General features: G+C 36.7%; 1 protein-coding gene and 1 long non-coding RNA gene across 2 annotated transcripts; both read left to right on the top strand.

The window, feature by feature from the left end:
- Positions 1 to 261: 261 nt before the first annotated feature.
- Positions 262 to 10792, top strand: LOC133791126 (uncharacterized). The gene is made up of 18 exons (XM_062229038.1): positions 262 to 894; positions 1121 to 1192; positions 1712 to 1782; positions 1903 to 2002; positions 2090 to 2188; positions 2431 to 2557; positions 3817 to 3950; positions 4043 to 4102; positions 4307 to 4542; positions 5117 to 5546; positions 6069 to 6392; positions 6505 to 7107; positions 7242 to 7415; positions 8219 to 8449; positions 8529 to 8812; positions 9532 to 9819; positions 9937 to 10059; positions 10170 to 10792. Exons 1-18 carry the CDS (start codon positions 622 to 624, stop codon positions 10300 to 10302), a joined length of 3762 nt encoding a protein of 1253 aa, XP_062085022.1. The 5' UTR covers positions 262 to 621; the 3' UTR covers positions 10303 to 10792.
- Positions 10793 to 10992: 200 nt separating this feature from the next.
- On the top strand, positions 10993 to 14343 carry LOC133791134 (uncharacterized). Its single transcript, XR_009874130.1, has 2 exons — positions 10993 to 11405; positions 12202 to 14343. It is a non-coding gene; the product is annotated as an uncharacterized LOC133791134 (long non-coding RNA).
- Positions 14344 to 14585: the final 242 nt, after the last annotated feature.

Raw genomic sequence — 14585 nt, 5'->3', positions numbered from 1 at the left:
TACATCTAAATACTAAGGAAAAAAGTGGGCCTGGGCCTGGCCTGCCAAGTGGACGAGAGCCGAGTCCCGGGTGGAACTTGGAAGGAAAGAAAGAAGGAAACAGAGAAGAAATAAAGAAATATGCAATATGCAAAATGCATTATGCAGGGGCAGTTTAGCAAGTAATATTAAATTAATAAAGAAATAATAATAATAATAATAAAGTAAAAGCTAACAGCGCACGCGTTTCACGTTATGACATAGATTGAAGCTCCCTCCTTCCTCCTCCCTCCTCCCTCCTCCCTCCTCCTGGATCGTCCTCAACCTCACTCTCTACTCTCTCCTCTCCACAAAGAATAAATTACATATTTCCATTCCTTACATAATAATTCTATCCTTTGCAATTCCTCTCTTATCCACACCTATAATACAATATATACACATACACACACCACTGGACCTTGTACCACCACAGCCATTACCACCACCACCACTTGGTATCCCATAAAACTCGTTTCTTTTTGTTTCTGAAAGCTGAGAACACAACATTTTCATCCAATTTATATTTATATATATATACACACACACAGTAGCTGCAGCAGCAGTAGTGGTGCGGAGCTAGTCGTATATATACAAAACGACATGTCGTCTATCGCGAAGGAGCCGGAGCAAGTGATGAAGCTGAGGGGAGGATCAGTGCTCGGGAAGAAGACGATTCTGAAGAGCGACCACTTTCCTGGCTGCCAGAACAAACGATTGTCTCCTCAAATCGATGGCGCTCCCAACTACCGTCACGCCGAATCTTTACATGTTCATGGCGTTGCAATTCCTACCATGGATGGGATCCGGAATGTTCTCAACCACATTCATGGAAAGGAGGCTCAAGTTCTTTGGATGAACCTTCGCGAGGAGCCGGTAAATTCCTACACAGATCCATTATTTATTAGGTTCTTCAGTTTCTATAACCAAATTCGATTTCCTAGGTGATTTCATTTTAGCTGTGTTTTCAAGTTCGCCCAACCTAAATTTTGGACTCACGAGCCTTTTGATGCTTTGACCATGCAAAAAATTCAGACCAGATAGTCCACTAGTGCAAGTGGTTGTTCTCAACCAAAAAATTTTCTTTCTTTTCTTCAAACAGGTAGTGTACATTAACGGACGCCCTTTTGTATTGCGTGATGTGGAAAGGCCTTTCTCAAACCTGGAATATACGGTATGTTGTTATAAAGTCCAGCCTTTTTTTCACTTGCAATTTGAGTTGTATGTTTTACTCCTATGTTTCTAAACCCCAAACATTATTGCCTTTTTATTCATGAACTCCAACATACATCTTTAAGGCTATACCACTTTCTTCTTTCATGTTATGCTAAACAACCCCATACATTCTAGTAGAATTCTGCAATTACTTCTATTTTTGATAGGAAGATGAATCTTTTATCTTTAGCTCCATATGAATTTCATCCTTAACTCTGTAGTAATGTCGGTATTATGATTTATGGTACTTCCCACCTCAGAAAAGGTTAAATATTTCTGCTTTAAAGTGTAGTTCAGTTTTGAAACTTGTTCCAGAGCCAGGGCACATCACATTTGGTTTAGTTAGGAGTTATTTGATGTTTAGTTTTGTTAAAAAATAGATTCATAAATTTTATAGTATACTGCAAGAATTCACGTAAATGCGTGCTAATAACATCTACTGTTTTAAACTTGCTTATGGCCTTTTATATTGAATAAGGGAATCAATAGGGATAGGGTTGAACAAATGGAGGCTCGACTGAAAGAAGACATCCTCATGGAAGCTGCGAGGTATATTTTTCATTGCTGCATTGTGTTACAATGAGCCTCTCCCAAAGATATGGTGGTTGTTTGTACCATGTATTACCTTTTGTTTGAATGATAGATTTGTTTGCACATCTGACATCCCAGGTATGGAAACAAGATCCTTGTCACCGATGAATTGCCAGATGGCCAGATGGTGGACCAATGGGAACCGGTGTCTCGTGATTTTGTGAAGACACCACTAGAGGTATTTCTACTTGATTTTATTCATACGAAGGGGTCAAGAAAAAAAATTAGTTTGTTTTGATAACTCAACTTATTTTCTTTCCTTTAGGTGTACAAGGAATTACAAGTAGAAAGATACCTTGTTGACTATGAGCGTGTTCCTATAACTGATGAAAAATCACCCAAGGAGTTGGATTTTGATATTTTGGTGAGTTGAAATGGGAAGAATTCTCTTTTTAGCTTGCCTAAGTGTTCTGTAGTAGACAATGGTTACCTACAGGTCATGTAAAAAATGTTCACTGCTCTTAGTTTGTACTCAAATAAGAAGAAATAGATAATATGAATGGGTTTCTATGAGCAGACTGCATTTTGTCATGTCAAACACTTCTTTCAAGTCATTCCGTGATAATATATTTACTGCTGTCTCTAATTTTCACTCTTTATTCTTAGGTTCATAAAATTTCTCAAGCTGATATAAATACAAATATTATATTTAACTGTCAAATGGGACGTGGGCGGACTACAACTGGGATGGTGATTGCAACTTTAGTTTATCTCAACAGAATAGGATCATCTGGTAGCATTCCTGCTTTCTGTACTCTTTTTTACTTTCATTGTTTGGAATAATCATTATTCATCAATATAATGAACACTATGACTTTAATTATTGTATTTACATTATTTGACATCATGTTACAAATATCTTGGGAAAAACTTGTCTTGTTAACCTGGTTATTCTCTGTCACTTTCTATAATCTGTTAATTTTCACCCTTTGCTATGCTAATAATATTAATTCGACAACATGTAACATTAGAGCCGGAGAAAAGCTATTGTTGGTAGAGGTCTATGCATTGCAGAATATTGATACTAAGAGTAAGAAAATGAAGGGCAGGGAAATTGCTTGTTCCATTTAGTTTATTTGTTAATTGTTCAATCATTATTACGAAATAGATCTTAATGATTAGTGGGTTAAGGGTCCTTTATTTGAAGTATCGATATAACAACAGGAGGGAGAATAGTGTAATATATATATCAATGAAAGAGTGGTTATCCAAATAGAAAAAGTAGAGAGTGATGTACATCTTGAGGAAAGTCTGAGAAATGCTGAGATGAAATTAGGCGTCAAATTAGATTAGAGCAAGGCCAAATAGTTCCTAGGTCACATCACAAGTAGTTTAGTATTGGATCAGTATCTAAGCTACATAACCGTGAAGAATAAAATCCTTTTTTAAAGGTTTTTAACATGCCATAATTAGCATTTGATGTGGCATATTGAAATTTCGTATCTATATGCTTCTTAGATCAGTGTTGTGGAGGAAGAAATATCTAAAATACCAGACCATTCTACCATTGTTTTGCCTAATAATCTCTTCCATCACGTATGTAATTAGGAATGAAGCAGTTGATTGGTAGTCTTCCCAGACTTTGAGTGTAAATGTATCCCAAATAAGCCTTTTGCTTTAATTTTCTTCCAAAAGAATTCCTGTTTAATATTTCTGAAAAAGCTAGGACAAAGCTGAGGGTTGATTTTCAAACTCTAAACGAGAGTTTGCTTTTTGATCAATAATAGTAGTAATGTGATGGCTTGGAGAGAAAATTTTCAAACATGTTTACATTCAATAAAAGTTACTAGATCTTCTTTGAAAAGATAATGGGCCAACAACAAATGTCTTACTGATATTATTGCTAATTTTTGCTGGATCACTTGTACTATTTTCTAGTTTAAAAATATTGTATCCTTTTTTCTGCCTCTTTCTCCTGTTGTTATCTGCACAACACACTAGTCAGTCTTTGACCATGTTGGCTTCTCATTCTTAGTCTTTTTGCATAAATAGGTATTCCAAGATCCAATTCAATCGGAAGAGTTTCAGATGCTGCTGCTATTGCCACTGACAACTTTCCAAACACAGAAGAAGCACTTCGTAGAGGAGAATATGGCGTCATAAGAAGCCTGGTTCGGGTATTAGAGGTACATTAAATCATCTCTTTTTTTTTTTTTCAAAAGAAAAAACTGAAAAACTAGTACTTTTTAAAATTTTCATTATTAAATTTATGTTTTAGGGTGGCCTTGAAGGCAAAAGGCAAGTAGATAAAGTCATCGACAAGTGTGCCTCCATGCAGGTATAACTCTTCAATCCCATGCTGCACCTTTTGACTTCAGTTTGCTTTCTAAACATCTATTTAATAAGAGATCATCTAAAATTATCTGTTTTTGCCAGAAAATCTCTTTCAACCATTTCTTGCTTTTTCTTGGCATTTTAAAAAAAATATTTTTAAAATTAAAAGTTTGTTGAACTCATGAAACCATTTGTTGAAATTTTACAGAACTTACGTGAGGCAATTGCCACTTATCGCAATAGCATTTTACGTCAACCAGATGAAATGAAAAGGGAGGCGTTGCTTTCATTTTTTGTGGAGTATCTTGAGAGATACTACTTTCTTATATGCTTTGCTGTCTACATTCATTCAGAGAAATCAGCCCTTCAATCTAAATCTGTTGGTAATAGCAGTTTTGCTGACTGGATGAGAGCGAGACCAGAACTCTATAGCATTCTTCGCAGGTATTAACAAGTGCTTATCATATCTAGTTAAATAAATTTGAAAAAATTGATAATATGGCAAACATTGAATGTGATCCCAACTGGTTTGGTTGATTATTGTTTTTTCTTTTACTTCTATGATTGATCCCAACTGACTGTTTTGAGTCATCAGACTCATCACCATAGAGAAATTCTGAGCAATGTGTATTATTTGTTAAAAAATTCCAATAATGTTGAGGTATATGACTAATGTTGAGGTTAGATAAGCCAAGGGTTCTTAGGATTTAAGGTGATTCTTTTCTACAGGCATTTGGTGCTAAGTTGAGACTTAAAATAATGTTATAAATTTGCATTTCTAGAACAACTTTTACACATTGCAATCTTTCGACTTGAAAAGTGGATTGTATCTAATTTTGAGAAAGGGGAACAGGAAGGAGAAAATGTATATGAGGATTATTTAGTGGATTTCCATATGTGATGTTGCCTTTTTTTTTTCCTCTCCCAATTCATGATGAACAAGGTCATATCTTAGGCATTCTTATTGTTGGAATTTTTTGGTCACTAATAATATTTCTGCAATCTGGTGCTCTTTTAGACTGCTTAGGAGAGATCCAATGGGTGCACTTGGCTATGCAAGTTTGAAGCCATCACTCATGAAGATTGCTGAATCTACTGATGGTCGTCCTTCTGAGATGGGTATAGTTGCTGCATCAAGAAATGGTGAGGTTTTAGGCAGCCAAACTGTTCTGAAAAGTGATCACTGCCCAGGTTGTCAAAACCAAAACTTACCTGAAAGAGTGGAGGGTGCCCCTAATTTTCGGGAAGTTCCTGGTTTTCCAGTTTATGGAGTGGCAAATCCAACTATTGATGGAATACGATCTGTGATACAAAGAATTGGTGGCTCAAAAAGTGGTCGTCCAGTTCTTTGGCACAATATGAGAGAGGAACCTGTTATTTACATAAATGGAAAACCATTTGTGCTCCGCGAGGTTGAAAGACCATACAAAAACATGCTTGAATACTCGGTAAATTTTCATTTATGTCATACATTAAAATGAAATAAATAATCCAAACTTGCAATGTAGATTATTGCTGCTAGTCTAGAATGTGCATGTGTTCGAGTTCCTTGTTAAAATAGTCAAAATATGGTCCAACTATTTCACTGCAGTCATGGGAACAACAGCTAACCACAGTATTTATCAATTCGTAATACATGAACTTTAGTCTTTGGCACAAAGAGCAATCGAGATATATCATCATGAAGGATTTTAGTACTGATGTTTCTCAATTGTTTTTAATATTTAGCTTCAATGGACAGAGAGATGTTGTTCTTTCCTTTCATGTTTTCCCTGCCTGTTTAAAACCTGTTTAAAACCATGGAGTTGGCAAATTACATAGGATCCGTTTTTTGTTAGGACCATATACACTACAACAACACTTCATTGAAGCACTACTATTTCTTTTATCTTGCAGCTTTTGGGGATACTTCTTCCCTAACTGTCTCTGTCCATTTTTGGGGAAATTATAATTAGGATGTCTTCTTTCAGGGCATTGATCGTGAAAGAGTGGAAAGAATGGAAGCTCGACTGAAAGAAGATATCCTGAGAGAAGCTGAACGTTATGGAGGTGCCATAATGGTTATTCATGAAACAAATGATGGGCAAATATTTGATGCTTGGGAACATATAAATTTTGATGCTATTCAGACTCCGCTTGAGGTTTTTAAATGCTTAGAGGCTGATGGTTTTCCTATTAAATATGCACGTGTACCTATAACTGATGGTAAAGCTCCAAAAAGTTCAGACTTTGACATGTTGGCAATGAATATTGCTTCATCTTCCAAGGATACTGCTTTTGTTTTCAATTGCCAGGTTAACATTTTTCATTCTTCCTATGCTGTATTGTGCATTTTACATGTTAAATGTATTTTGCAATTCTATCTACTGTACTTTGTCTTTTTCTAAACATCGTTAAAAATCATAGATGGGCAGAGGAAGGACAACCACTGGCACTGTAATAGCTTGTCTTTTGAAACTTCGAATTGATCATGGTAGGCCTATTAAAATCTTGCTTGATACTATGACCCATGAAGAGGTGGATGGTGGAACCTCCAGTGGTGAAGAGACCGGAGAAAATGTTGTTCCATCAACCTCCAGTGTTGCAAAAGTAAGAATTGAAAAAGAGAAGGGTCGAAGTTTTGGCATAAATGATATCTTATTGTTGTGGAAAATAACAAGATTATTTGATAATGGGGTGGAATGCCGGGAAGCCTTGGATGCTATTATAGATAGATGTTCGGCTTTGCAGAATATACGCCAAGCTGTTCTTCAGTACAGAAAAGTATTCAATCAACAGCATGTTGAACCAAGGGTAAGGAGGGTAGCACTAAACCGTGGTGCTGAGTACTTGGAACGGTACTTCCGATTAATTACTTTTGCAGCATACTTGGGCAGTGAAGCATTTGATGGATTTTGTGGACAAGGGGAATCCGTGATGACATTTAAGGAGTGGTTGCATCAAAGATCAGAGGTTCAAGCAATGAAATGGAGCATAAGATTAAGGCCTGGAAGATTTTTCACAGTTCCTGTAAGATTGGAGGCTTTTTTATTTCCTTCTTTCTTGGACTAGGAAACTTGAGACTTTTCTACAGTTTTTCTTAACTTACAATTTGTCCTCTTATTGGCATAGATATGTGAACCCTCATTTGTTTTTTAATTTAGGAGGAACTGAGAGCACCGTATGAGTCTCAAAATGGTGATGCAGTTATGGAGGCAATTGTAAAGACGCGTAACGGTTCGGTTTTGGGGAAAGGCTCTATACTTAAAATGTATTTCTTTCCTGGTCAGAGAACTTCTAGCAACATACAAATTCATGGTGCACCACATGTTTACAAGGTAAGTTATGCATGTGTTTCAAAAATCTTATGATTAATATGCTTCCACGTCATATGGCAATGCCACAGTACCATCTCCTAAGTCAATACAGTGAAATATCTTTAGTCATTGAGTTGCAGGATTAGACAAGTAGAAAAGTACAGGACAGCTTTATTATTTACAATGAAATGGGGAAGGAAAATTCGGGAAATTGGATTTGGAATGTATAAAAATTCTATATTGACTTACATCTCCGTTCAAAAATTACAATGTGGTTGAAAATTTTCCAGATGTCTGTTGGTGTAGAAAGAAATTATTATGAAGGCAAAGCTTGTTATTAATACTTATATCTTTACATTTAAGGATTAGTGATTGAATGTGGCCCCCATAAATTGAGATTTTAGTTGAGTTATGACCTCATGACTATACGTTTAATAGGCCCTCTCTTATGCATTTCAGAAATAGTGACTTTTGGCAGTCTAAACTGTTGCTTGGAATATCAAACTTCTTCTGATGTTCTGTTTCCTTTATTGTTATGCATAAATGTATTATATATAGACACGTCAATGCAAATTTAAGAACGAAATGGAGGTGAGAATAAAAAAAATCATTAAAGAACAATTTACTAGCTGCCAAGTGGCCTGATCAACCGTATTTGACTTGGAAAAATAGTCAGATCAGGGTAATTATGTTGGACCACTGAACTGTAGAACATTATATACACGAAGTATTTTACAAACAGCTTATCGTGTAATTATTGTAAGATTAGGTTTAGATAAAGAGACTTTTGTGCTGTTAAAGTCTTTAACTTTCACTTTCTACAGGTGGATGGATACCCTGTGTATAGTATGGCAACTCCAACAATTGCTGGTGCCAAAGAAATGCTAACTTATCTTGGTGCTAAGCCCAAAGTAAAAGGATCCACTGCGGACAAAGTGATATTGACTGATTTGAGAGAAGAGGCAGTTGTTTACATTAATGGGACACCCTTTGTACTCAGGGAGCTTAATAAACCCGTTGATACACTAAAGCACGTGGGAATAACTGGCTCTGTGGTATGTCATCAAAACTTTTCCCATTTATTCTAGTAGTCATATTGCAAATATAGTTCCAATCTTTTACAATCTTATGCAGGTGGAACACATGGAAGAACGACTAAAAGAAGACATATTGTCTGAAGTTAGATTGTCAGGTGGTCGGATACTTTTGCATCGTGAAGAATATAACCCAACATTGAATCAATCCAGCGTCATAGGATATTGGGAAAACATCTTTGCAGATGATGTGAAGACTCCTGCTGAAGTATATGCTTCTTTGAAGGAAGATGGTTATAATATTACGTATAGGAGAATCCCATTAACAAGAGAGAGGGAGGCATTATCGTCTGATGTAGATGCAATCCAGAATTGTATAGATGAGTAAGTATCCGATCCTAAATTAACTTTCAGCTCTGTGATACTTAATAACATGTTCATTGTATGCTAAATCATATGTGTGGCTTGATTCTTTTTCCTAATCCTTAAGGCTATATTTGGGGGAGAAAAGATAGGAAGGAAGGAAGAAGAGGTATGATGCCTAGGGAAAGAAAATAGAGAGGGAGGAGGGCACTCATACCTTCTTGTGTTTTTTATGGGTAGAAGAAGGAAAGATCGAACATTTTCCATTTGTATGGTAGGAAGGAGAGGTGGAATTGTGGAGAAGGTTCATTTGTACAATGGCTACCCTATCCTTAGTTGTGATATTATGATATCATATCAAGGATAAATCTGTAGACGCCAATCAAAGCCCTAATGGTTATTTCTCTCATAAAATCTCTCTTATTTGGAGGAATTGAAAATTGGTTAAAATTAAGGATTTGTTTATTCTTCTCCCTCTCAAAAAACTCCTGCCCAATAACTATTATACACCAAGTTCATATAAATTAACCCCACTCCTTTCCTTCCGTATTTTTCTCCTACCGAACACACTCTAAATTGATCAAAAGGTTGAAAAGGAGTGAAACTAGACAAAAAATTCCCTCTTTTGGGACTGATTATTTATCACTTAGTCTTGTTTTTGCATATATTTCTTTTTGTCTTTCTTTTCTTGAATATTCATGTCGGCAAATGTTTCCTTTTAAAACAACTTTTTTCTATAGCTCTGCAGGGTGTTACCTTTTTGTATCGCACACAGGCTTTGGAGGAGTGGCATATGCCATGGCAATTATTTGTATTAGACTTGGTGCACAGGCAAGCCTTTCTTCAAAAGTTCAGACATCCTTGGTTAGTAGTATGCACCAATTAAACACTGCTGAAGAGGAGTTGCCTTGTCGGGCTTCTAATGAAGAAACTCTCAGAATGGGTGATTACCGTGATATATTAAGCCTTACAAGAGTTCTGGTGTATGGTCCAGAAAGCAAAGTAGATGCTGACCTTGTGATTGAAAGGTAAGAAAGTCCAAGAGAAGCTTTTATCTTCAATGAAATAGAAGTTTGCAGTGATTGTATGGATTTGTGGTGACTGGTGAAGCAGGCTCAGCTCATTGTTGTGTTCAATGTAAATAGGTGTGCAGGTGCTGGACACTTGAGAGATGATATCTTTTACTATAGCAAGGAACTGGAGAAGTTTCCAGACGTGGAAGATGAGCAGGGAGCCCACTTAATGGACATGGGCATCAAGGCTTTAAGGTATTTGATTCGAGTCCTGAGTAAATGAAGATGATGTTTATTATGAGATGAAAGTTGAAAGTGATAAGAGTAATAATAATGTGTGTATGAATGAATTCATTGATGTGCAGGCGCTATTTCTTCCTGGTGACATTTAGGTCCTACCTCTATTGCACTAAGGGAGCCGATATGACATTCACCTCATGGATGGATGCAAGGCCTGAACTCGGACATATGTGTACTAACCTAAGAATCGACAAGTGAATTTTTTTCTTTCTTTCTTTTATAAAATATGTACAGCTCAAATCCCATTAATAGCCACCATTTGTAACCAGCCTCTAGTGAGCCATGCATTTGTTTTCTTTTTAATCCCACGCCTCTTTCTTTTCTTTAAACTTCATCCAAAATCATCTCACAAGCAAAGCAAAACAAAACAAAACATGGAACATATATAGCAATCCAATTCTATCTCTTTTGTGTTCTCATCTGGCGTGCATTTTTGCATCTTGCTCGGATGAAACTTGCCTCTTTCAAAGACTAGTTCCTTTATTTTTTATTTTTTTCTCAAAACTGTCGTCATTGTTTGTGTGCTTCCCATTCTCTTCTTTATGATCGTTTGAAATATTGTAAGTAATGTATTTATAAGATTTAGGTTTTTTTTGGCTACTATATATATATATGTTGTAATTTTCAGGAATAGGTTTGTATAAATTAAACGTTTTTAAAGGTATGTTTATAGAAGAAGTTTTTTCCACCCTCGTACGAAATTTAATATTTTTTTTATGGAGTTCAATATTATGATATTTTGATGCTTTTCAATGCAATTTGTTAGCGTTTCGATAAGTTTTGATGGCATATTTCAATATGATCATTGACTTTAGTTTTTTTTTGGCTTATTCATTCTATGTTTATGGATCATTTTTCTCAATTTTGTTTGTAAAACTTATTTTCTTAGATAAGATATCGAGGAAGGAAATATCATGAATTCATTAAAAGTGTAAAATTTATCAAATTGTTGAAGTCATTGATAAAATATGGAGATGGTATTAAATATATATCTAAATACCTAACAATAAGAAAGTATTGAACAAAAAGTCAATATAATATCAAAAAAATTGGCAAATATAAGGTAAAAATTCGATTCTATTTTAAAAAAAAAAAAAAGAAAGTGTAAATTTTGAGATAAAATAGACAGATTAACAATTTAATACTGACAAAGGAATTACGTTTGAGCAGATCAAGAATGAGAGCATCGATTTGGTCTTGTCTTTTGTCATGGTAGGTTTTCCTCTATTTTGAGGGGTGTGGAGTGGTTGTGTGTTGTTAGGTGCTTGGTTTTGTGAGGTATGGCAACAAGGAGTAATTTTGTGCGTGATTTAAAGGAGAGATGTGTGGCTATCAGTTTGGAAGAGGAGGAGAATGGAAGTCTGTCTTATGATTAGGTGGAGGAGGAGGATAATATTGATGCTTGGTGGTGTCTTGTAAGCAAGTTTTTGAATGCAGGATTGGTTGACTTCCAATCCATGAAGCATATGATGGCTTCTTTATGGAAACCGTGCAAATGAATGTATGTAAAGGAATTGGACAATAATTTTTATTTGTTCTAGTTTTATCATGAGATCAATATCAAAAGAGTGTTGGAGGGTAATCCTTGGACTTTTGATTATAAACAACTTCTCATTGCAAGGTTTTCACCAGGAGAAAACATGCGCTCATTACCATTGAATAAGCTTGACATCTGGGTGCAAGTTTATGACCTTCAACCAGGGTTTAGATCAGAAAGGGTGCTTAAAATACCAGGAACTATGTTGGAGTATTTATAGAAGGTGACTAGAATAATTTTGTTGGAGTTTGGAGGGATTACATGAGGATTCATGTCACTATCAACATTGATATGCCATTGAAAAGGAAAATGAAAATACGTAAGGCAGGAGTTGTCTGGTTTTGGGTCACGTTCAAATACGAATATGTTCCCACCTTCGGTTTTATTTGTGGGGTGATCGGCCATGCGGAGAAGTTTTGCAATAGGATTTTTGAGCAGCCAGTGGAGGAGTTAGAACACCCGTATGGAGCATGGATGAGAGCAGCCCCAAAGAAGAAGCAATATCAAATCGGTGCCAAATGGTTAAGGTTTGGGAGAGCAGAGGTCGACGCCGGTGGGAGCAGCGGTGGATAAGTAGTTGACGATGGGATATTCAGGGTAACTGGCGGCATCCCACAATTATAGGGATATGGAAGTTATGATGGACAGGTGGGGGATAAAGGGTCACTGAATCATGGGAGAGGAGATAGGGTCATTATGAGGCCTGAAGTCGTGGGAATAAGACTTTCCAAGAATGAAGGGATATCGAATGAGGAAGAGGCGAGAAATGAACGTGATATTCAAAGGGAGGGGTTGACTATAATAGAGTTGAAAAGGAGAAGGACAACTAATGACTTAGTCCTGGGGTCAACTACTGATGTGGATATGGATCAATATGAAGTTGGACTTCCAAAAAACTTAGTTGGGGCAGGCCTTGGCAATCAGGCCCACCCGGAGACATGAGTACACTCAGTTGGATGATGTGGGCTTGAGAACCCACGGGCCCAACAATTCTTAAAGGACATGGTTGTTCAAAAGAAGCTTAGATTTATTTTCTTTTTAGTGAAACAATTTGTAAAAGGAAACAATGGAGAGGATACGGCTGCAGCTGGGTTTTCAGGGTATGGTGAATGTAGATGCGCAAGGGCATAGCGGGGGTGTTGTGATGTTGTGGAGATTTAAAGAATATGCTAAACTTCCTAATCATATAGATATGGTCATTAGGGTGGAAGAGATGATTGAGTGGCACCTCACAGGGTTGTATGGAGAGTCGAATATGAGGCATCATACATGGGAGCTGTTTCGTAAGCTACAGAGGAAGTCGAATCTCCCCTAGTGCGTGATAGGAGATATGAATAACATCTTAAGCCAAGAAGATAAGTGTGGAGGAAGACCCTACCCAAACTGGCTGCTTGAAGGCTTCCAGAGAGTTTTAGCTAATTGTGAGTTATTTGATTTGGAATTAGTTGGGTACCCTTACACGTGGGAGAAGGGTATCGAAACTAATCAGTGGGTGGAGGTGAGGTTAGAGTCTTGGAGAGACTCTTTTCTCTCAGCTAAATTATTTAACTTGGAGGTCTCATCATTGGATCACTGTCCTATTTTTTTGGACCTAATTGACCAGCAAATTTTTCTATCGGCTTCAAACTTTAAGTTTGAAAATGGTTGGCTTCGTGAGCCAATGTGTCACCAGCCGGTTACAGAATGTTGGGAGGTATGTCGACATCTAGATACAAGGCAAGTTGAATTATTGCAGTGAGGTGTTGACAAAGTGGGGAAAGGAAATAACATGAAATTTTAAGTAAAGGTTGTTGAGGTGTAAGAGAGTGATAAATGAGACAAAAGGAAGGTGGGAAGTAGATTCTTTGCAAAGATATAGTGATTCAAACAAGAACCTTTTTGAGATGCTAACGCAGAGGGAAGTTTTCTGGAAGTAAAGATCAAAACAATTATGGCTCAGAGAAGGGGGTCAAAATAGCAAGTTTTTCCATGCTACTGCGAGTGCTTGTAAGCAAAACAATCAAATTCAGAAGTTACAAGGAGGGAATGGTAGCTAGTGTGATTGGGAGAGTGGGCTATCAGATGTTATGGTTAACTATTTTTGGGAGCTTTTTCAGGCTTCCGAGAGGGAATGGGCAGAGGTGTTGGGCTGTATCCAACCTTCTATCACGACAATTCAGAATGAAGATCTTCTTTGGTCTGTCTCAGATGAGGAAGTAAAAGAGGCCATTTTTCAGATGCATCCTAATAAATGTCCTGGTCCAGATGGGATGAGTCCATGTTTCTACCAGAAATGTTGGGACGTGGTGGGGAGAGTTGTTGTGGATTTAGTAAAAGGCTCTTTTAATGATGGACTGCTCCCTGTGAAGATGAATGACACGAATATAGTCCTCATTCCGAAGAAGTAGAATCCAGTCACTATGGGGGAGCATAGGCCGATTTCATTGTGCAATGTCTTGTACAAAGTGTCTTCGAAGGTGCTGGCTAACAGGTTGAAACAGATGCTCGATCAGGTAGTGTTAGATTCTCAAAGTGCTTTCATTATAGGTAGACTTATCACTGATAATATAATGGTATCTTTTGAGATAATGCATTATCTGAAAAGGAAGAACAGAGGAAAAGCGGGTGTTGACGCGGTTTTTCGCCAACAGTGAATTAAGAAAATAACAAAGGTTGATTAGTGCTTGATAATAAACTGAAAATAAGAAATGAACTCTCAAGAACACAGATCTTTTTACGTGGTTCAGTGGTTAAAATCCACCTAGTCCACGAGTCTATATTATTAATGTTTTTCTCTCTCTATTTTGGCAGAGTTTCAGTATTACATAATAATTGTCCCTCTTCTTGTCCAATATTCTCAGTATTTATAGAGAAATTTATTGGACAGATTTGGGTAACCGCGTGAGTCAATAACAGATTTACATATTTATTACTTATAATATAAATTATTCCCATTTATACTAGG

This window comes from Humulus lupulus, chromosome 1 (genome assembly GCF_963169125.1).
Source record: "Humulus lupulus chromosome 1, drHumLupu1.1, whole genome shotgun sequence".
In the NCBI taxonomy this organism is placed as follows: Eukaryota; Viridiplantae; Streptophyta; class Magnoliopsida; order Rosales; family Cannabaceae; genus Humulus; species Humulus lupulus.
Note: the sequence above shows the minus strand (reverse complement) of the source record. Positions and strands in the feature narration are given on the sequence as shown.

What these genes read in the sequence shown, in the direction of transcription:
- LOC133791126 (XM_062229038.1), top strand. Translation starts at nt 622, where the DNA reads ATGTCGTCTATCGCGAAGGAGCCGGAGCAAGTGATGAAGCTGAGGGGA. An exon ending in AGTTGGATTTTGATATTTTG is followed by an intron (nt 2,189 to 2,430) that starts GTGAGTTGAAAT and finishes CTTTATTCTTAG; the next exon opens with GTTCATAAAATTTCTCAAGC. An exon ending in ATCCAGAATTGTATAGATGA is followed by an intron (nt 8,813 to 9,531) that starts GTAAGTATCCGA and finishes TTTTTTCTATAG; the next exon opens with CTCTGCAGGGTGTTACCTTT.